At 41.8% G+C, this 21,542-nt stretch overlaps 2 protein-coding genes across 2 annotated transcripts; one reads left to right on the top strand and one right to left on the bottom strand.

Moving 5' to 3' along the window:
- Window positions 1-967: 967 nt before the first annotated feature.
- On the bottom strand, window positions 968-2,046 carry LOC127780194 (uncharacterized). Its single transcript, XM_052307138.1, has 2 exons — window positions 1,285-2,046; window positions 968-1,168 (listed from the first exon to the last, which is right to left on the bottom strand). The coding sequence occupies exons 1-2, from the start codon at window positions 2,044-2,046 to the stop codon at window positions 968-970; spliced, it is 963 nt and encodes a 320-aa protein (XP_052163098.1).
- A 16,906-nt stretch (window positions 2,047-18,952) lies between these two features.
- LOC127780536 (uncharacterized) lies at window positions 18,953-20,526 on the top strand. The gene has a single exon (XM_052307455.1). The coding sequence runs from the start codon at window positions 19,042-19,044 to the stop codon at window positions 20,380-20,382; it is 1,341 nt and encodes a 446-aa protein (XP_052163415.1). The 5' UTR covers window positions 18,953-19,041; the 3' UTR covers window positions 20,383-20,526.
- The last annotated feature ends 1,016 nt before the right edge of the window (window positions 20,527-21,542 follow it).

The raw sequence follows: 21,542 nt of genomic DNA on the forward strand, positions 1-21,542 counted from the left end.
ACATGTTACTCTACAAAAGGTGGTGATCTTCTGCCTATTGCTAATCCAGTAAGCATGTCCAAAAGTATTATGAACCTAATATCCTATTCATCCTCTGTTTAGCCGAGGAGATCTCCTAACTTCCAACTTCTTTCTTGGCTGCTCAACCCCAACCATTCCAGCTGCCCTTGCAGATGTTGAAGCTTTCAGCTGCCTCTTTCGAGATGATGAAGCTTTCAACAGCAAGTGGTAGCAGTTAGACATATGACCTGCTGTTGCTGTCTCCTCTTGTGACATGAAGCCTTGTTTTGCCCAGGGAGTTTGCACAACCTGCAAGTCATCACTGACCCTACCCTTGACACCCTTGTTGCTTTGGGCTTTTCATGTGGCTCTCTTCTCCTTTCCTTCTTGGAAGGCCTTCCTGGCATTCTAACATAACCTGGAGCCTTTGGCCTTGGCCTATCAGATGTAGGTCAGCTTTCCATTCCCTCAACAAGTTCCAAACAACAGCTTTAGGTCTTTTTGAAGGAATAAATAGAGTAGCAAGGTGCAATATAACTATCAAGGCAGTTGGTTTTAAAGTGAATGCAGGCTATAGCATGGCAACATAGCAACCCAGCCAACTCCCAATATCTGCATGAACAAGTTTTCCTCTCAAGATCAACAGTGAACCTATGATTCTGATGCTTAACTTCAAACTTGTCCATCCCATTGCAGATTGCATGACAGTTTCCTGAATCGATGATGTATGCATTAAGTTTCTTATGTATGTTTGGACAAATTGATTCTAGCCACTTGTCCATCAAGGTTCTTTTCTCATGTATCCTAATCATCACCTTCCTTCTAATAGCTTCCAACATGCTAATAATGGGTAGGAACCTAGCCTGAACTATCCACTTGTTGAATGTCTCACAAATATTATTGTCTACAAAATCACAGTTTGAGCCAAACCTGAACCAAGCCCTGCTCCAGTGGCTAGGATCTGTGTTCATGATAGCCCTTGCACCTTCAACAGTCTCTTGTCCTTTGCTAGGTTGAATAGCATGACATTTGGAGCTTTGGCACACCTCCAAAACTTCTTCTGCCACTCCTTCTTGTTGAATTTCTTCTTCCAGTTAGCATAAATATGCCTTGCACAATTTCTGTGCTCAGCACTTGGAGCCCAGTGCTGAACTGCATTTACAATTCCCTGCAATCAACCACATAGAAGCCATTTAATAACAACAACACATCAAGAAATACAGTAAATAACACTGAACAAAATATGTTAGAAGAGTATACCTTCTGCTAGTCTGAAATAAACACCCAACCATCACCTTCACCAACTCCCAAGTCCTTGCATAGCAAATCACAGAACCAATCCCATGAGTTATTTGTTTCCTTTTCCACCACAGCCCATGCAATTGGGTACATGGAGTTGTTGGCATCTCTGCCAACAGCACATAATAGCTCCCCATTGTTTGAACCTTTGAAAAAGCAGCCATCCAAACCAACAACCTTTCTACATCCCAATAGGAACCCATTCTTACAAGCAGCTAGGCAAACATATATCCTTTTGAACACTGGGCTTGGCTGGTCAGTATCAAGCTTGACAACAACTGTACTCCCAGGATTACTCCTCAACAATTCCAATTGATAGTCAAAAATTCTGGAGTATTCATCCCTTCTAGACTCATATATCTTCTTCAGGACATATGCTTTTGCTCTCTTGCACTGAGATGCACTGGCATTTGCAAACATTTGCTCAGAGACAGTTGACCGCATGCTCTGAATACTCCAAGTTGGGTTATCTGTGATCATCTTCTCATATTTCTGAGCAATTCTCTTGTATGTGACTAGGTTGTTATCCTTCCTTTGAGGACAATTGTGCTCATCAACAAGACTTGCTATTTGCCAGCTGTTTGTCCTACTGTTCCTTGATAGCAAAAAACTCCATGGACAGGTTGCCCAGTCACACTTTGCCCTTGTCCTGTAACCTTCATCTTTGGGGAACCTTATGAATCTTTTGTTCTGCAAGGCTAGCTGGACCACTGCCTCCTTAAACTCTTTTTTCCCATCAAATTTCATCCTAAGAGCAAGCCTAACATGGGGCTGGTTGGCATTAAATCTGGGGTATTTGGACTTCTTTCTGACCAACTATCCATCACTATCCTCTTCATATGAATCACCATCTGCAATGTTGTTCTCATATGGGCTATTATCTTCCTCACCCTGAATCTGAACCAAGGCTCCATCATTAATCTGTCTTGAAGACCCCATATAGATCACATCATCTAAATTTCCTACCTCACCATCCTTTAGCTTCTTCTTAAACTCCTTGTATGCCTTCCTAATTTCCTCAACCTCTTGATCTTCTCCTGATGAACAAGACTCCCCACCAACGTAATCACTGTGAGAACCAGACAAGTCTGCACTCTTCACCCTCTCTTCACATAGTACCACAGCTTTCCCCTTATCCTTTGGGCTTGGGGTACTCCAAGCTCTCAATCTATCTAAATCACTTTTTGTCTTCTCTGGTGTTGACTGAATAAGAAGAATAGGCTTCCCAGTAGGTAATTCAAACACAGCATCATCATTTAAATCATCCCATTCATCATCAGCAGGAGACATGTCCTCCAATTCATCTTCAAAGTCACTATCATCACTGCTACCAGACTCATTGGACTCCCCTCCCACTACTGCCTCTACATATATTTCAGCCACTCCTCCATCCACAACACACTTTGACATATAGTCACAGACCTTGTCATCAACCAACACCCTCAGCCCATCTGCCAGTTCTTTCCCAGGAAAAAGCCAGTGCAAAAGCATACCAGGGAGCACTTCGCAGTGATCTTTTAGATACCCAATTAACTCAGGCAAGGATATTTTGTCACGTTCAATGTAAGACATACCCTCAGATCCACCAACATAAAATGTTTCCCTCCCATTGTTAATGAATTCACCGCCAAAGTGAAATCTAACAGATAAATACTCTAGAGGATCCATTGCAGTGATGGTAAAATTGTCCTAAAAAAAGTTAAGACTAAAAAATCAATCCCAATGCATATGTGCCCTAAGATTGACAGTTAAAAAACAACCACCATACTTCCACCTTTACTATAAAATGAACAAAATCAATCCCTATGCATGCAGGACCTAACAATCCCAACACGAAAATCAACCTCCCCCATATTCCCACTTACTCCACCTTTCTGCACTATAATAACAATCCCAACGCATCTGACTAATATCTAGCAAGAACTGCTCAAAAAAATATCAATCCATCCCACACTCCAACTACTTCACCAAAAAATCCACACTTCAAATCGAGCTAAATCACATACCTCAAATGCCCGGTTTCTTCCAGCCTAGTTGATCCCAGCCGCCTTGCAATGTGCCGCCGTGGTCGCAGTGGAGCTCGCCGGCCTCGTCGCCGTGGCCGCCTTGGAGCGCGCCACCCCCGCCCGCCTAGAGCGCTGCCCAGCCCTGCCACAGCCAGCCTCGCCAGAGTCGCCGGAATCGCCGCCCGTTCTAGGGTTTCGGGGAGAAAGGGGAAATTTTGCGAGAAAGAGAGAGAGAGAGAGAGAGAGAGAGAGAGAGAGCGCTCCGCTGTTATATAGTGACCCCGTGCTGACGTGTCGTCCCCTTGCCACGCTGTACTGCCACGTGTACGAAGACCGGTCAAAACTGCCCCTAATTCTGCCTTAGGGGGTTAAGTAACCGGTTTTGATAGTTGAGGGTGAATTATGTCCGGTTTTCGTTTTTAGGGGGGTATTTCAGACGACCGCTATAGTTCTGGGGGGTATTTCGTACTTTTTCCTTTTTCTTAAAACATTGAACCAGAAACCTAAAGAAATAAATTAATAGACGTTGGGACTTAAGATCAGAAGAGGAACATAAATTGTTCTTGAACAAGAGCAAGAAAAAGGACTTAGTAGAACCATTGGCATGGAATTTATGTATTTGGCAGGTGAGTATTAATTACACCATTGCTAACATGAACAAAAGAGAGAGAATCCCTTATATGCCACTCCAAATTAACCGGTTCCCTTATATGCCCCTTCAAATTGGCTCCTCCTTTCTATGCCACCGGTTCAAGTTTGTCCTCCCTTTTATGCCATTGCTGTCACTCCACCGTCAATTGATCGTTAACTTCATAGTAAAAAGACGCATTTACCATTGAGAGTTGGTATACAACCAATGATAGGTATTTTCGTACTAATATATCTACTGGATACAACATATGAAAATTGATTTTTTTTTCAATCACATGCAATTTTAGACATCACCATCACAAATAAATTTTCAATATAAGTATGAAACATGCAGCTTTCCAACAATATTTTTAGGGAAAATTGAAACCATGCCATTATAATTTTGTAAAATTTGAGATATGTCATCCTGACCCACATGTCATTGACTCATGTGGGTCCTACATGTCATTGAGATACCGATGACATATCTCAAACTTTGCAAAATTTTAATGGCATGGTTCCAAATTACCCATATTTTTAATACAAAGAGCATTTTCCACCGGTTCTGACAAAACTTTGTTCACTCAAAAAGGATTTAAAATAAATTAGTTATGATTTTTTTTGAAGTTTACACATTTTTTTAGTTGAGAGGGCATATTGGTCATTTATGAAAAAACTAACATTTGACTAACCGTCAACAAATGCCATAGTGGTGGGAGTAGAATAAAAGGGTGAAAAAACTTGAACTAGTGGTGTATAAGGGAGAAGCCAATTTTGAGTGGCATATAAGAGAACTAACCAATTTCTTGTGGCATATAAGAGATTCTCTAAAAAAAAAAGGAATGCCTTGAATGGATGCTTTGTCAGCGTTAAATTTTGCAATTCCAATTTGTGTTTCTTCCGCATTTTTGAAAAGAAAAAAATTATATATTAAAAGAATACACAAAAACGCCTACTTAGATTGGTTAAATACTGCATCTAACTGTACAGGTATAATAAAAAGCAACCTTACAAAATCGTCATGGCAAAGTTAGAAAAAATTCAAATGTCAAGTACTTCAAAGAGGTCAAATTAGACAGTACTTCAGTACCAGGCTAGGAAAATAATCAAAATTAAACATTTAATAATATGGTTCCTTATCAACTTGAGCATGATCACTGATCTTGTTGCCTAATAAGATAACATGATTGGGTTTTTTTTTATTTCTTCAAAATAATGCCAGTTCAGTTTCAGAATTCAATGCTCATGTCATTGCATGAATAGAAGAGTACGCAAAGAGACCATTGCCAAAATAAAAGAAAGTGCATGAAGCTACGATTAATCATGGTACTAATTCAACCATACTTGAGTTTCAACAGCACTACAATGTATGAGAAAGATCTCCATGGGTTATTTATTAGTTTAGAAATTTATTAAAATTACAAAACGATGCATGAATTTCCAGCTTATTTTCCACTTGAGTGCTGAGAAAATGCAGAAACAATCTGTAATATAGAGTAACATAATAATGCTAACGACATAACAATTCTAGTACCAATTTCTGCTCTCTGTAATATGAATTTAATTTAATTCTAATATCTAATTGTTCTAAGATATGACATAGTTTCTGGCATAAGCTTTATTCAGATCAATTGAAGGCTGCAAGACAATGAGTTCATCGACATCAGTTGAAAGTCGAATATGTGCGCACAATTTCTAAATTCCAATGAACCGAAGTAATGAAAGTTCATTTTATCCCTCCATATGTCTATAAGAACTCTGGAAATCCTTTTTTCTAAATAACTTTCACTTCTTATTCTTTAAAGATCACGTTTTGAGTGCATTTCAGTTTACACAAAGAGACTGAGGAATTGATTATTCGTTTAATAATTTGGTATAGTGTTTACCTCAAACAGGAGCAGAATATGCTGGTTCCTCCTAATCCTCTTGTACTAGTAGATTCTTAGTAGATAAATGATTGCAAAGAAGCCTGGTCTTACATGTTGCACATTGTAACTTATATATGCAGCTGAACTTTACCGTAGATAAACTTTACCGTTTCTTAGAAGATAAACTTTACCGTTTCTTTTAATCTTTAATCTTGCACCACCTAAGTAAGCAAGGATTCTCTCTCATTCATCTAAGTATCTAATCACCATATATGTTTTTGCAGTTCATGTCTACATAATTTTTATTTGTGTCATTTTAAAATTGTACATGATAATTGGTCCAGATCAGTAAAAAACTCTTGATATGAATTGTATCCCCAACCTCATCTCACCACTTAAGGTTATCATGAGATAGCCCCATCTTGACGTTTGCTATTTTAAACTTCTGAAATTACATACAACAGATAGGCAATTAGCCGATTTAAATTCAGATGGTTACAAAGAAACCCAAGAAACTGACAGAGACTACATTTTGGTCTAGGAGCATTCGCATGCCAACATATTAATAAGCATTATTAAACTCTCAGTGGTCACAGACAAACAACATGATGGATTCACATTATAGGTTCTACTAATAGTTGGCAGATGGCATTGTTGAACTATTTTCCACTAATAAGCATTACAACGAACAGGCAGAGTGCAGCAGGGGATAGTAGTTTGCAATTCAGATGAGACGGTGGATGACCTGGAACTGGAATAGCCGATGGAGTTGGTGAGCCAACCTGGAGAAGTCAATGCTGCGATGTGGGCGGAGGCGGCGCCTTCGCTGCCGGTGGCAGAGAAAGTGGATGTTGCGGCTGATGAGGAACACGTGGAGAGCAGCGACGCACCAGAAATCATGGGGGCGAGGCAGCGCCCTCGATCCGACGGTGACGTCGCCCTCGATTCAACGACCGCGTGCCGGCAGCAGGGCGGGCTGTTGGCTCGGGATCGGCAGCCACCCGGCGACAGCGAGGCGACGGCCGCGGTGTGGAACGAGCGGAGATTGGAGCCTTGGCGGCGGATGGGAACAGGTGACGAATGAAGTCTTTACTGGAGTATGGATACTCTACTCTTTTGCATTAAACTCCCTCGAAAGATTATATTTTACAACAAGATCTACCGCACGAGATATCACCGTAGATGCGTGATCTGACGGCTGTGCGTGAGGGACCAAACCATGAATCCAGTCATGCCACGTGGCCTCGCTAATTGCCCTCTGATTTGTGCAGATTTCGATAGTAGAGATTAGGAAACTTATTCAGTAAAAAAAAAGTTAAGCTTAAGGAACCAATATGAAGAAACATAAAACTCACATATACATCTTGTGTTCTTGCCAATATAGCATGAACTCTTCAATCGTTCCCATCTTTTAACAACTCTCCTTATTCGCTAACAATAGTGTTTTCTGTAGAATATTTTTTCAAAGAGAGTTGCATCATACCCTTTTCATTGATCTCTAATTAATGACTACATATGTTGACAGTAAAAAAATTGCAGCTATAACTGGTGTGAATTAAACTCACAAAATTCAGAGTATAGTGTCACCGAGTTCCCTTATTTCATGACTTATCATATTTCTTCCATATGTCCTACTACATATGGTGCGATGCCAATGAAATCTAAGAACAAACACATGGAGTTAATGTGAAGCAAGTGAAGTCATTAATTTTCTTGCTAGGAAATAGTATAGCAAACCAACATCTTACCTGATAAGTATGTTTTGCTATTTATTCTCTCGGAAAAAGACATCCATGCTTGAAAATCCATATAGGTCCCCAGTTTTGCTATGTTTAATGGACTCCGCATGTTCTGATTTAGTAACGTTGCTAACGTTTAAGAAAATATGTTATTTTTTTCTTGTGGACGATGCTGTGCAACTGAAGAAACCTCGAAAGTTGTTCTTGTGAGACTAATGGCCTGAAATTTCTTTATAGTATGATGTAGGCATGTATCAATGTGCCTTTGCATCGTGCATCAGATAGGATCTAAAACTTGGACAACCTATTTTCAGATAGGAAACATTTAATTAAACAACAAAATTAAAATTATAAAGTTCTGTTTGGATCTTTCATTGAAAAGAGAGGTATCACGGTTGCAACATGCTTCTAAGTTTTGACCGGATCTTTCTAACTAATAAAATATAATTGGGACTGAAAAAATCTCACCTTGCCCAACACTGGAGAATTCTGGACATCATACGCATGATGTACCCTGTCGTCTCTATTCCAGCTCCTGGTGTAGGCATACTAGTGGAAGTCGTGGAAGTTGCAATATGAGATTGATACGGAGATCTATTGACAAACTTTGTTGTTATGTACGGTGGCTGATCGAGATAAGGAGATATATCTGAGAGGTTTTGGTTGTTACGTATGTACTATGCTGCACATGGATTGATATACGTACGTGTGGTTTGAATGGGCTTCTAAAAGTGGTCCGTAATATAAGATCTTTTAATCTAAGGTTATGATTGTTCGATAACATAATAAATGGTCAGATTTTTTTTGTTTGCGACAAAGCTCGTAGAAAGTGCCCAATCTGTATAGGAGATTATAGCAATTGGTCCTCTTGAGTAAAAGAGACTAGTCGGAGGCTTTACAGTAGTCGGCATCTTATCTTGACGAAATAAAGTTCAAACCAACAATTCTTGTACTACACTAAGGTGCTCCTTTCTAAAACCAGAACAACTCTGAACATATATACTAGACCTAGGGCATAGAGTAGTCAAAAATTATTTCCAACTAGATGGACATCAAATTAGTGAATTCAAGTTCAAGTCGAGTTCTTGCGAAGGCCTAGTGAGGGCCTCATTTATCTGAATACGAAAAGACGTCAGATACCTAATACTCTCGTAGTGCCATGTGTAAGTGAGGGCCAATATGGTACCCCTGACAGGACCATAAGGGGAGGGCCAAGGCCGATGAGCCTAGTTTATTCTATCATACTACCGTTCGATACTTTATTTTTTGTATTTTAACTTCGGAATTAATTAATACATATGAAATTGTATTATGTTTTGAAATCCAGAATTATAATTAGCATATTGTAATTGACAAAGGACTCTAAATCACTGCAATTTTAGAAAACAACTAATGCATCTTTATTAAGTAATATTTACAATAATAACCCATGCATCACGCAGGTTTGCAACAGGTATTATTATAAATTCCTTAGAATTACAAGCATTGTCAGCCGATCAAACACGAGCCTCAAGTTTACAGCAATTGCTCCAGCATTCTGATGCGTTAGGGTAGCACGTCTTGTAATCTTTCGATTTTTTGTCATAACAGCAGTATCCATCTGGGGAAATGGTGCATTTCACTGGTTCCAAACCATTGATACTGACTTTGTACCTTCCTTCGTTCTTGGTTTGGCTAGCAGTGTAAACCATGTGTTTACCTTACAAACAAAACGAACACATTTAGAATGAAACATAGAAATAAAAATAAAACAAATGCGATGCATGGATTGGTGAATAGGGAGGACAAGACAAAAAAAACAAAATGGAACCTACAAGATATGTTCTCTTAGTGCATCATGACTACTCTAGAAGAACAAAATAACTCTTTATTGAACGAAAATATTAGATGTCCCTTTGAGAATGAATAACAGTTAGCAAATTACCATATATGCGTGCAGGCATAGCAAGAAGAACTACGAACAGAACCAAGAGTAGGCTACGGGACTTCATCTGCTTGCCCATTTGGTTATGCTGTATGAAGCTATGGATTGTGTACCTTTTTTGTTGTTCCATGGTTACATATATATATCAAAAACATTTGTATTTTTGTGAAATTAATGGCATCCAAACATAAGACTTATCCCGGACGTCTGGCTATCTATACTAATATTTTTCGTTAGGTACCAAATACTTGCTGTTTTAAACCAATACTCTGTCTCTCATGTATAATTTTAGCACAAAATAATAGCGTACAACCTTAAATCTTGTATGAAATGTCTGGCCATTCCGTGACAAATAAATTAAGGCTTATCCTAAACATCTGTCTAAGTTTGTGTTAAATGAATGATGTTAATTAGTAAGTGGATAATCTTATCTTCTGTATTTTACTGACATTGCTAAACATGGATGATTGTTTATGACAACATCTTCTTAATGCTAGTAAATTCCGTGGGCCCACAATTAATGTTAAGGGATTAGTACCTCTCAGTATTATGCAATATATCTGGATTAAAATATCTCGTCAACCCGTGTGTTGCACGGGGTATTATACTAAGAGATAATCCATGAAATGCCATTGACAAGCATCCAAATCCCAGAAATGACATCGACAAGTGTGAGTTCCAAGAAATACCATCGTACAAACGACTTTGTCCCAAAAATGCCATCACCGTTAGGGTTCCGTCCACTCCGTGCCGTTAAGTTCTATAGGATGAACAGTGTATTTAACGGCGCAAAATGGACGGAACCCTAACGGCGATAGCATTTTTGAAACAAAATCGTTTGTACGATGGCATTTCTTGGAACTCACACTTGTCAATGGTATTTCTGGGACTTGGACGCTTGTCAATGGCATTTTTTAGATTATCTCTTATATTAATATTGTAAATACTTATACATTTTTCTATCATATATGCGATAAATTGGTTATTTTTAAAAAAGATCTCTTCAAATGACTACATATGATTTCTAAAATTGAAATAATGAAAATAATGTTTAAATATTATATCAGTTAACGCTGGGATAATTTTTAGTACCGAAACTGTTGTAGGCAAGGTTGAGTATATTTTAATTTTTATCCAATTTCTTAGTTACTAAACTTTTACGTTAGACTACTACACTCTGTACTACTGTTCTGGATTAAAATAACGTAATTAGGAAACTTCTTCAGTCAAAAAAAAAGTTAGGCTTAAGGAACTAATAAGAAGAAACATAAAACTCAGAGATACTTCTTGTCTTCTTGCCAATATAGCATCAACTCTGCAATCGTTCCCAGCTTTTAACAACTCTCCTTATTCTCCAACAATAGTGTTTTCTGAAGAATATTTTTTCAAGGAGAGTTGCATCATACCTTTTCATTGATCTCTAATTAATCACTTCATATGTTGAGAATAAAAAAAATTGCAGCTATAACTGGTTTTAATTGAACTCACAAAATTCAGAGTATAGTGTCACTGAGTTCCCTTATTCCATGACTTATCATATTTCTTCCATATGTCCTATATATGGTGCGAGGCCAATTGTAACATACCCAAAATTTGATTTTCAAATTTTGACTTTGATAGAACAATAAAAATGTGTTTCGAAATTCATGACTAAATTTTTTCCGTTAAAAGACCTAGGTGAGTCTAATATGACTAGTTCGCATAAGTAAACTACAAAATCAGTGTGCCAATTCGCACGCTGGTAAATTTTAGCCCTGTGTGTATTATCATGTGTATTTATTACTACATTGATTTCTTCCAAGCAATTGCTTTTAGTTCATTAAAAATATCAACATGGTAATGGTTCTTGTCTTAATTGTATGTCTATATATTTTACAAAATCGTATGAAAGTTCTTGGCGTTACTTGCTTATGCACTTATTTTATCTTAATTTTCCATTAAACCTATAGTAGATTACATTTATTTGAATATTTTTTAATAATGAGATTCTTGATACTACTTCTTTGGTGCTTTTAATTTCGCTAGTTACTATTTTATTTTTTAGGCATATAGGATGTTACTTGCCTCGATTTTGATTAAACATTAAGTAATTATCTTTATGAAATTTTTTTACCATGGGTTAGAAATCCTAACAATTCTCCCTTTTCTCTCCCTTTTTTATTGTTCAATTTTGTATTGCTCCATCTGGTCAGAAATATTTGTAACTTGGCCACTAATAAATTCTTGTATCTTATATAGCTCAGTTTATCAAACATGGGAAAATAATGTATAAAAAATTAAGTAGAAAAGTACTATTATAATCTTATAAACTCAAATGGATGATAAGAGTACTTATTTTTCTTTTCGATAATTCTCTATAGTTCTCCGTTTGTTGGGCATGCATGCGCTAGCACTGAAAGATATACTTTCTTCATGAGAGGTTGATACATAAGAAAACAAATCTACTGTTTTTTTCATGCTATTAGGGTACATGGGGCGTCAGGCCCATGTGTGTATGCAAGACCCAGCACAACGTAGCATTCTTTTTCCCTTTTTTTCTTTTCTCGATCTCTCCGACTGTTATTCTTATGTGTGGAGACTGATTCCATGAATAGGGATGTGCCACGTGGCTTATCTCTCCAGCGATTAATTTGCATAGAATTCAGTATAAGAGAATTTGAGAATGATTCAAAACCTTTTCCCTACCAACCTATATAAAAAGCTAAAACTTGGTTGAGTGCTTGTATTTGCATAATCCATTAATGTGACTTTAGTTGTTTGTGTGTTTTTCAATTTTGAATGCATTCCATAACTCAATTTTTTCTTAAGCTTTACCTAGTAAAATACCTTTGGGAAGTATTTATGAAGACATAAGGATCAAGTCTAATGACACCACCTCTGGCAAAATATATGCAAATATAGCATCTTCATAATGTAAAAGTTAAGCTCAATGAATACCTAGAAATAAATGGTGTAACATAAAATCATGGAAAGATTCATGTAGATGCTACCCAACCTTTAGAACTCACTGGAATTTTGAGATAATTTAATCTCTAAATTTATTACCTCAATTAAATGGGTCAAAGTAGTCAAATAATATATTATTTTTAAATTTATTTAGCAAAGACAATACTCATCAAAATATGCATCAATATGTACAAAGTGTATATGAAACAAAATTATTCAATTCTAGTTTATTTAACATGTAAGAATATAATTTTTCCATAGTTTATTTCAGTGGTTTTGTCCTCCTAAAGATCCAAACCAATTTCTACCAAGCCATTCTTAATTATTTTACTGAGAATAAAATATAAATATTTTTTTAGTGAAACTAGGAAAAATGTAAACTAGATTATTTTATCTGCTATCACAAATATCCACAATTATTAATCGGTTCTCTATATTAAATTATTGAATTACATAGTAGATAGAGAGAAGAAATAAAAAGGAAAAATCCTAGAGAATATCCAAAACAAGAGTTCACCTCTTTCTCTACACCCACCCATAGACCACATCGCCCTTGATCCACTTGACATCCTCATTGGCTTGCCTCCACCCCTGTGTAGTTTCTTTAACCGACAAGAACACAGAGACAGGCGGCCAGAGACCGAGAGCGGTTGTTCGTGCTCGACGCGTGTCCGCAGTCGTGGCAACGCCGACATCCTCTTTTAGCCCACCGAGAGAGAGAGCCCCCAGCCCCTCCGTCGCACTCTCCGCCGCCGGCCATGAAGAAGACGACGCTCGCTGTCGCCGACGAGTCATCGCCATTCCTAACTCATCTCCGTTCCATACTCTTCTCTCCATGCCGAACATTTCCTCTGTTGAGCCCATCTTGTTTCATCCACTGCAGTAACGGGAACGCGGACCTCGCCATCGTTGTCCCGGAGCGAGCACCGTAGGTCGCCGGCACTAGCATCGTCGTCGTGCCCAACGGAGGATACCACCCCGAGCTGAGTCCTCTCGCCATCATCCTCCTATCGATCTCCTCTTCAAAAGCCCTCAAGAATCCAAGCCAATGGCGCAGCTAACGGGGAGATCGGCATCATCTTCTTCAACTCCGGCCAACCGCCGCCGCCGTCGAATCCTCTTCCTCCGGTGAGCCGCAGATCAATTCCTTGCGCATGCAACTCCCTAGCGATCTCACTAACCACACATACACCTTTTCTGAGCATCCCATCGACCGGAGCGAGCCCGTCGCCGTGAAGCCGACGCCATCCTTCGTCGCCGAGCCATCTTCTCCACTGCCGCCGTTGTCCAGACGACCAGACCTCACCGTGCTGGGTTCAAGCTTTGTGAGTACCTAGGACCTCTATAAACACACATGCATGAATCAAGAATGCCTAATCCGAGCTCAACCTTCGCTTGCACATGCAGCCTCAAAGCCGTCGCCGCACAAATCACTTTTACGCGCTGCTCCGGCGACAAAACCACCATCTACGGGTTCGCAATGGAGTCATCTGCATTTTCTCTTTTGGTTGGATCGGCTGAGAATGCACCGTCCGCCGTCGGCATCGCCGTGAACCTCGCCGGCCGGCGAGGTCTGCTCCTGCTGCTGCCGCTCTTTTCTCCCCCGAGCAAACGACAGGTGGGGCCCATTTAATTAGGCACTAAGGACTGTGATTAGAAATAGTTTAAAACATGTAAGGTTGAAATTGTAAAATCGTATAGCATGACATGTGGACCCAAGAACTTGCATGCAACTAAATTAAAACTTGATCACTCTTAATGAATTTTGATTTAGCACGTGCTAGGGACCACACGACCTATTCCTAGAATCCTCAAGGACCTTTCTGCGTATATACCACTGTATTTAAATTCTGAAAAAAATGTAAAGAAAACAACTAAAGTATTATCTACTCAACAGGAAAAACATGCAAACTTGTATATTAAAAAGATACACTTAAAGTACAAGAACCATCTTTAAAATTTTGTATAAGGCTGTGATTAGATCCAATCATAAAACTTTACACCCTATCACATCGAACGTTCGAACACCTACATCGAGTATTAAATATAAGCTAAAAATTAACTAATTACACATATTGCGATTAATTTCAAGACAAATCTTTTAAGCCTAATTACTCTATAATTTGACAATGTAGTGCTACAACAAACATTTGCTAATGTGTGTATGTATATATACGTATATATATGTATATATATACATGTATATATATATATATAGATACGTGTGTGTATGTATATATATTTATTTATTTATTTATTTTTATGAATATATTTTAATGCATAAAAAATCTATACACATATACAAAGTTTATATATGACATATACAAGTTTATATAGGACATATACAAACTTTGTATACGATGTATACAAACTTTATATACATACGTATTAAAAAAACTAAAAAATACATCACTTATACAAAGTTTGCATACGCATATACAAATATACAAACTTTACAAACGCGTATACAAGCTTTGTATACGTACGAATACAAACTTTGTATTCATACATCTTAAAAAAAGGGAAAAAACAGAAGAGAAACCGGGAAAAAAAAGGGAAAAACCAAAGAAACGAAAGAAGGGAAAAAAAAGGCAAACCGAACAGAAACGAAAAAAGGGAAAAAAAATGGAAAACTCGCTCAACCGCGAGAGGGGTGCGCGCGAGGGTTGAAAGTGATTCAGATAATTTCCGTCCGACCGGACCTTTTTTGGGATTTAGATAGTTTCGGTTGGATATATCTGGAAATTTTCAAATTCGGAAACGAATTCGGATATGAAAATGAATATGATATAGGTGATATCCATCGGATATTATCAGGTAGGAATAAGTTCACTTTGGGTCCCTCAATTTGTCGCCCAGTCCGATTTTCGTCCCTTCACCGCAAAACCGGGTGTGACCCATCCCCCAATTTACGAAAACCGGGAAAATGTGGTCCCTCGGCGGTTTTGAAGGCGGTTTTGGCTGACGTGGCGCATACGTGGCTTGTTTGACTAGGCCTCCGTCCCACATGGTATTGACGTGGCGCTTACGTGGCAATTATCTCCCGGAAAAATAATAAAAAGAATGGCCCCACATGTCAGCTGCACAAAAAAATAATTTTAAATGGTGGGGCCCATGTGGGCCCCACATGTCAGCCTCACTCTCCTTCCCTCTCCCTTCTCTCTCTTCTTCGGTTCTTCCCTCTCTCTCTCCTTCCCGGGTAGAGGACGGCGCGGGTGGGTGGCGCAGCAAGCGAGCTCCGGCGGCAGCGGCGGGCGTGGTCGGTGCCGACCCCGACCGGAGCGCCGCCGGTCCGAGTAAAGGCGAGCAGAGCGGCGGCGCCCTGGAAGATGCCATCGACGCAGCCGACCACCAAGAAGCTTCGCGTGGGTGGTTGAGCGGGGGGCGGAGCGGGGGGCGGCGGCGGCAGGCGGACGGCGGTGCGAGGCCGACAGGGCGGAATAGGGCAGTCGTCGCACCATGCTTACCCCGAACACGATGTCGCCTCCTCCGCCACGGCATCCGCAGGAGCAGAGGTGGAGGGTGAGTCGACTCAGCGTCGTTGTCTTCATTTCTATCCCCTTTCCTCTCTCTTCTCTCTCTAGCGCCACCACCACCGACTCCGCCGCCGCTCCCCGGCACTGCCACATCCCTCGCAGCCGCTGCCGCTACCAACTCCACCTCCAGCACCACCCTCGCCACCTCCGCCATGGCGACGGCACCCAGACCTGGTCCTCACCAACACCATCCTCCGCGGCGACGGCAGTGCCAACCTCCTTCCAGACGGCGACGAGCTCTGGACGGCGGGCCGCAATGAAGCCCCACAACGCGGGAGCATCCATGCGGCCGGTGGCCGCACATCCACCGGAGCGCGCCCCAGACGTCGGTGGGCGGGGGCTTCGCGGACTCGGCCTCCGCAACGGCCACGGAGAGCGCCGCCTCAGCCTCGGCGAGGCGCGCGGGGACGGCAGCCTAGCGGGCCTCGAGCGCCGCGAGGGACTCGGAGGTGGATGCGTCCACGGCGGCTAGGTCATCATCGAGCGACGTGGAGCGGGCGGCGAGGTCCTCGCAGGGGAGGGAGGCGAGGAGGCGGAGCACGACGTCGGGAGGGGAGAGCGCGGCGTAGGTGGCTTGTGGAGCGGCGGTAGGAGGACGACGAGCGCGGTGTAGAGGCGCTCAGCGATACCGTCCCGGCGCGTGCGGAGGGCGTCCGGGTGGTCGGCGGCGTCGATGGCGTCTTCCAGGGCGCCACCGCTCTGCTCGCCTTCACTCGGACCAGCGGCGCTACAGTTGGGGTTGGCACCGACCACGCCCGCCGCCGCCGCTGGAGCTTGCTTGCTCCGCCGCCCACCCGCGCCGTCCTCTGACATGTGGGGCCATTCTTTTTATTATTTTTCCGGGAGATAATTGCCACGTAAGCGCCACGTCAATGGCACGTGGGATGGAGGCCTAGTCAAACAAACCACGTCGGCCAATACCGCCTTCAAAACCACCGAGGGACCACGTTTGCCCGGTTTTCGTAAGTTGGGGGATGGGTCATACCCGGTTTTACGGTCAAGGGATGAAAATCGGACTGGGCGACAAATTGAGAGACCCAAAGTGAACTTATTCCTATCAGGTATTTTCCATCGGATATCCGACTTACGCATAAGGCTGCCATAGCCCATAAGCTAGCCCAACCCATGAGGAGGCAAATCAGACTTCTTAGCAAAAATAAATTTCGAATTGAATTTTATGATACTAAATGAGCTTATATGAAAAGTTGTCAAAAACAAAGTTGTAGAACTCATTAAGATCTCCGAATTTTATTTTTGTCATTTCTCTATCCGAGTTTCATTGAACTATATAAAATTTCAATTTTAAAATATAAGAAATTCAAATAATTCTTCATTTAGTAAATGGTTTCAAATGGTAAATTGTCAAAAATAAAGTTGTATAACTTATCAAGATCTACAACTTTTATTTTGGTCATTTTTTTATATGACTTTGTTTGACAGTTTGAATTTAAATTTGAAAATATGACAACTTCAAACAATATTTTCAAATACTACATGATTTCAACTGAAAAAGTCATCAATACAAGCTGTATAACTCATCAAGATCTATAACTTTTATTTTGGTCATTTCTTCATCCATCAAAGTCATCCAACAAAGTAATAGTAACATTCTTCACAAAATTTACATATCCCTCATATGGTTTTATAAACTATAATAGAGATATGTAAATTTTGTGAACAATATTACTGTCACTTTGTCGGATGAAGAAATGAGCAAAATAAATATTGTATGTCTTGATGAGTTACTTCTACAGCTTTTATGTTCATGATTTTTTCAGCTGAAATTATTTACTACTTCAAAATATCATTTGAAGTTTTGAAATACAAATTTTTAATTGATAAAACAAAGTCACAAGAAAAAATAACCAAAATAATAGCAGTAAAAATACATTAACATGATAGAGCATAATTTTAGAAACATTTAGGAAAAAGAATCATCCAATTTGGTGTTCATATGATTGAATAAACTAGTTTCAATTTTTTAAATTTTATTTTCGCATACGGCTACTTAAGACGTCCGTATGGAAAAATTGATTTTTCTACACAGTGTCTTAAGTGGTCCACAAAATGAGCTCATTTTGGCGTCTTAAGGAGTCGGATGCGAAAATGCCGACGTGGCAAGTTGTGATCCGTTTGCAAAAATTATAGGGTCACGTAAAAAAATTGTTTGTGTAGTAGTGAGTAGTTTTTATATTCTGGTTAATATTTGTCACCGTATTCTTTTCGCTTCATATTCACTCTGTATTTGTATTCGATAATATTCGATTTTGTTTTCATATCCGGATTTCCGATTCCTATTTCGATTCCGAAAAAAATTATGAAAACGAATACGATAGAGTTAGGGTGTGTTTGGTTAGAGGGATATCCCTGAATGGGAGATGGTGATCTAGTTTTTGAATGTGTTTGGTTGGTGGGCAAGGGTGGATAGGGCGGCCCGGAGAGGGAATATTCCACGAAGATACTGGATGAGTGTATCCGGCCAAATTGACCAGATGAGGATATCCATCTTTGCTAATCTTGATCATTAGTTCTTGATTAGCAATAATTAAAGTATATTATTGTTAATTAGTAATTAACTTGTCAAAAATTAGTGTTGATTAGATATAATTACTCTATTTTGTTGTTAATTAGTATAAATTATAGCTATATTAATGATAATTAACATATTTTATTATTAATTAATATGTTGTCGTTTTCATCCAATCCATTCTCAACCACCCAACCAAATAAGAAACTGGATGGCCATATCCACCTAACCAAACAAAAAACTGGACCACCATATCCCTTGAAATATGGATGGTCATATCCTATTCTGTCTTGACCACGAACCAAACACATCCTTAATTTCCGACCGTATTCGATCCGTTTTCACCCCTACGGCGCTACTGATCGCGAAATAGCTTTCTCAGTTTCAGTCGTATACAAACAAGATACACGGTACGAATCGTACTACGTCATACGTTAGTACTTATTTATCCAACACCTAACTGGTAACGTTTCCGTATTCTCCTATTGTGTACGTCTAGCCTCGGCCGTGTCACGTTCACGTGTCAGGCAAAAACGTAACCACACCGCCTTTCAATCTACCCTACCATGGCGACGGCGACGGCGACGGCGAGCAGGAAGGGCGACCACGACTGCCCCGAGCTGCCGCCGGACACCCTGCGCCTCATCTTGGCCTCCCTGCCGATCAAGTCCCGCGTCCGCGCTAGGGCCGTCTGCGCCGCGTGGTCGTCCGCCGTGCCGGACAAGATCGACCCCTTCCCGTGGCTCCTCCGCCTCCCGCCGGCCCATGGTGACGCCGCCGCCGCCGCCGCGTCGTCCCCGGCGGTGTTCTTCCCTTCGACGGGGACTTCCGCCGGCTTCGAGCTCCCGTTCCACCGCCCCGGCACGCGGTGCGTCGGCATGCACGACGGCTGGATCGCCGCGGTCGACGTCGATCTCGGCGTCAGGATACTGGACCCGCTCTCCGGCGCCCGCGTCGACCTGCCGCCGCTCACCGCGTGCCCCGGCGTCGGATTCGGCCGCGGCCGTGCATCGAGGAGGCTGCACGAGCAGGTCGAGTACAGGCAGTCGCCGACCGCCGTGACGGAGTTCTTCCCCGTCGACACCTTCCTCGACTCTGTCCTGGTCAAGATCGCCTTCTCGGCGCCCGGCGGCGCCGACGACGGGGACGGCGAGGTGGGCGCCTTCGCGGTCGCGGTGTTCTGGGACAGGGTGGTGTACACGGCCGCCGGGCTCGGCGAGTGTCGCCAGCTGACGACTCCCAACGCCGGCACGCGCTGCCATCCGGAGAAGGTCGTCGACGTGGTGCACGCCGGCGGCGGCAGGTTCTTCGGCCTGACCGCCACGGACGAAACGCACGTCACGTACCTGGCTCCGACCGCCCTATTCGACATCCAGGTGTTCGACCTGAGCGCCTGCGGCGGCGGCGGCGGCGGCGGCTGCCCGGTGGAGGCGAGCAAGCTCCCCGTCGCCAGGCTGCGCCCGAGGCAGGCCCTGCGCCGGCAAAAGTTCCCGTCCGCCGACGTGTTCTGCGCGCGCCTCTTCCTCCTCGACGGCACGCCGCACGTGGTGCTCCGGTGGTGGGACGTCCTGGCGCGCGCCGACGAGATGGCCGTGCTCGCCAGCGACCCGGGCGACCCGCTCGGGTGGCGCGCCGCCGGCGACCTGCGCGGCCGCGCGCTGCTCGTCGGGAACGGCTGCGCCGCGCCCGTGCGCGCCCCCGGCGGCGCGATCGGAGGGGACCGCGTCTACTTCGCGGACAAGGTGAGCTGCTTCGCGCGGGAGTCGAACCGGAGGCTGACCGGCGTCGGGACGTTCGACGTCAAGAGCGGGAGCCTGGAGATGCTGTGGAAGGACGGCGCTGGTGATGACCCGCTGGAGGCCTGCCGGGCGCCGACGTGGTTTGCGCCGCCTTCTTTTTTCCGATGATCTGAAAACGTCCTGGCATTAGTGCCAATGATCTAGCTAATTAGAGTACTAGATAGATTATTAGATTTCTAGTTTATTATTTTATTTTGTGTCACGTTTGTTCATCATTACTCTAATAATACTATATCTTCAATGGATCCGTATCCTTTGCCTTTGCACATCCACCGCCCAACGCTAATCGAGCGTCCAGCCTTTTGATCGTTTTTCCATGGCCGCCGAGGGATGCATGGTCAGGGCCGGCCCTAACCTGGTGGCCTGGTGCAGAAAAAAAAATAAAGGCTTCTATTCATCGTAAAAATACATGATAATATCTAAAAACTCATTGTTAAAATACAAGATAATATTTAAAAACTCATTTTCATTAACGAATTTCACATTAATAAGTTTAAAATAAAAAAAGAAATGTCTCTAGATCATTTAAAACAATTTCTTCTAATAGTGCTAGATGCAAAATCAGTGATGATAGTGTCTATCAATCTCATTCAGAAGCCTCTTCTCAATGCACAAAGTAGCCAAGCCATTTAGCTTTTCATGAGACATCACTTATCTCAAATAATATTTCAATAACTTCAACTTTGAAAAGCTTCTTTCAGCTTATGCGACGGTCACCGGCATAGTAAACAAGATTCGATAAGCAATAGACACATTGGGATAGCTGTCCATTTCTTTAACAAACTCAAAAATCTCCATAGCAGGCAAAGTCAGCTGCAAAACCTTTAATTTAGATATTAGATCATTTAAGTCCACATCACACGAATCATCCGAAGAGAAAGTTTTGGCAAAAGTAGTACAACAATCTATTAGTTCCATATCATCCATTGATGTCAAGTTTCTTGAGCTTAGTAAAAATCCAAATATATTTTTAAATACTTGGAGTTCTATCTTTCCTCTAAGCCTATCAGACCTGATACCATAGCATATTTTGGAGGCTCTTAATTTTTGGAGGCCCAATACGATCGCACCGTCCGCACTGGCCCAGGGCTGGCCATGCAGGCAGGTGATGCTTGTGACATGATTTGCAATTTCGTAAAGCCTGTTCGAGAATTTCGGTCGTTTTTCTTCACGAAACTATTTTAAATTTTAACAAATTTTGGCTGAATTTAAATATTATTTTACCAAATTCACACATATTTGGAAAAATGCGAAAATTTGACAGGTGA

Source organism: Oryza glaberrima, chromosome 7 (assembly GCF_000147395.1).
Source record: "Oryza glaberrima chromosome 7, OglaRS2, whole genome shotgun sequence".
In the NCBI taxonomy this organism is placed as follows: domain Eukaryota; kingdom Viridiplantae; phylum Streptophyta; class Magnoliopsida; order Poales; family Poaceae; genus Oryza; species Oryza glaberrima.

Coding starts and splice junctions, on each gene's coding strand:
- LOC127780194 (XM_052307138.1), bottom strand. CDS start 2,046: ATGAAATTTGATGGGAAAAAAGAGTTTAAGGAGGCAGTGGTCCAGCTA. Junction 1,169..1,284: donor TTGGTGAAGGTGATGGTTGG/GTGTTTATTTCA, acceptor GGTTGATTGCAG/GGAATTGTAAATGCAGTTCA.
- LOC127780536 (XM_052307455.1), top strand. CDS start 19,042: ATGGCGACGGCGACGGCGACGGCGAGCAGGAAGGGCGACCACGACTGC.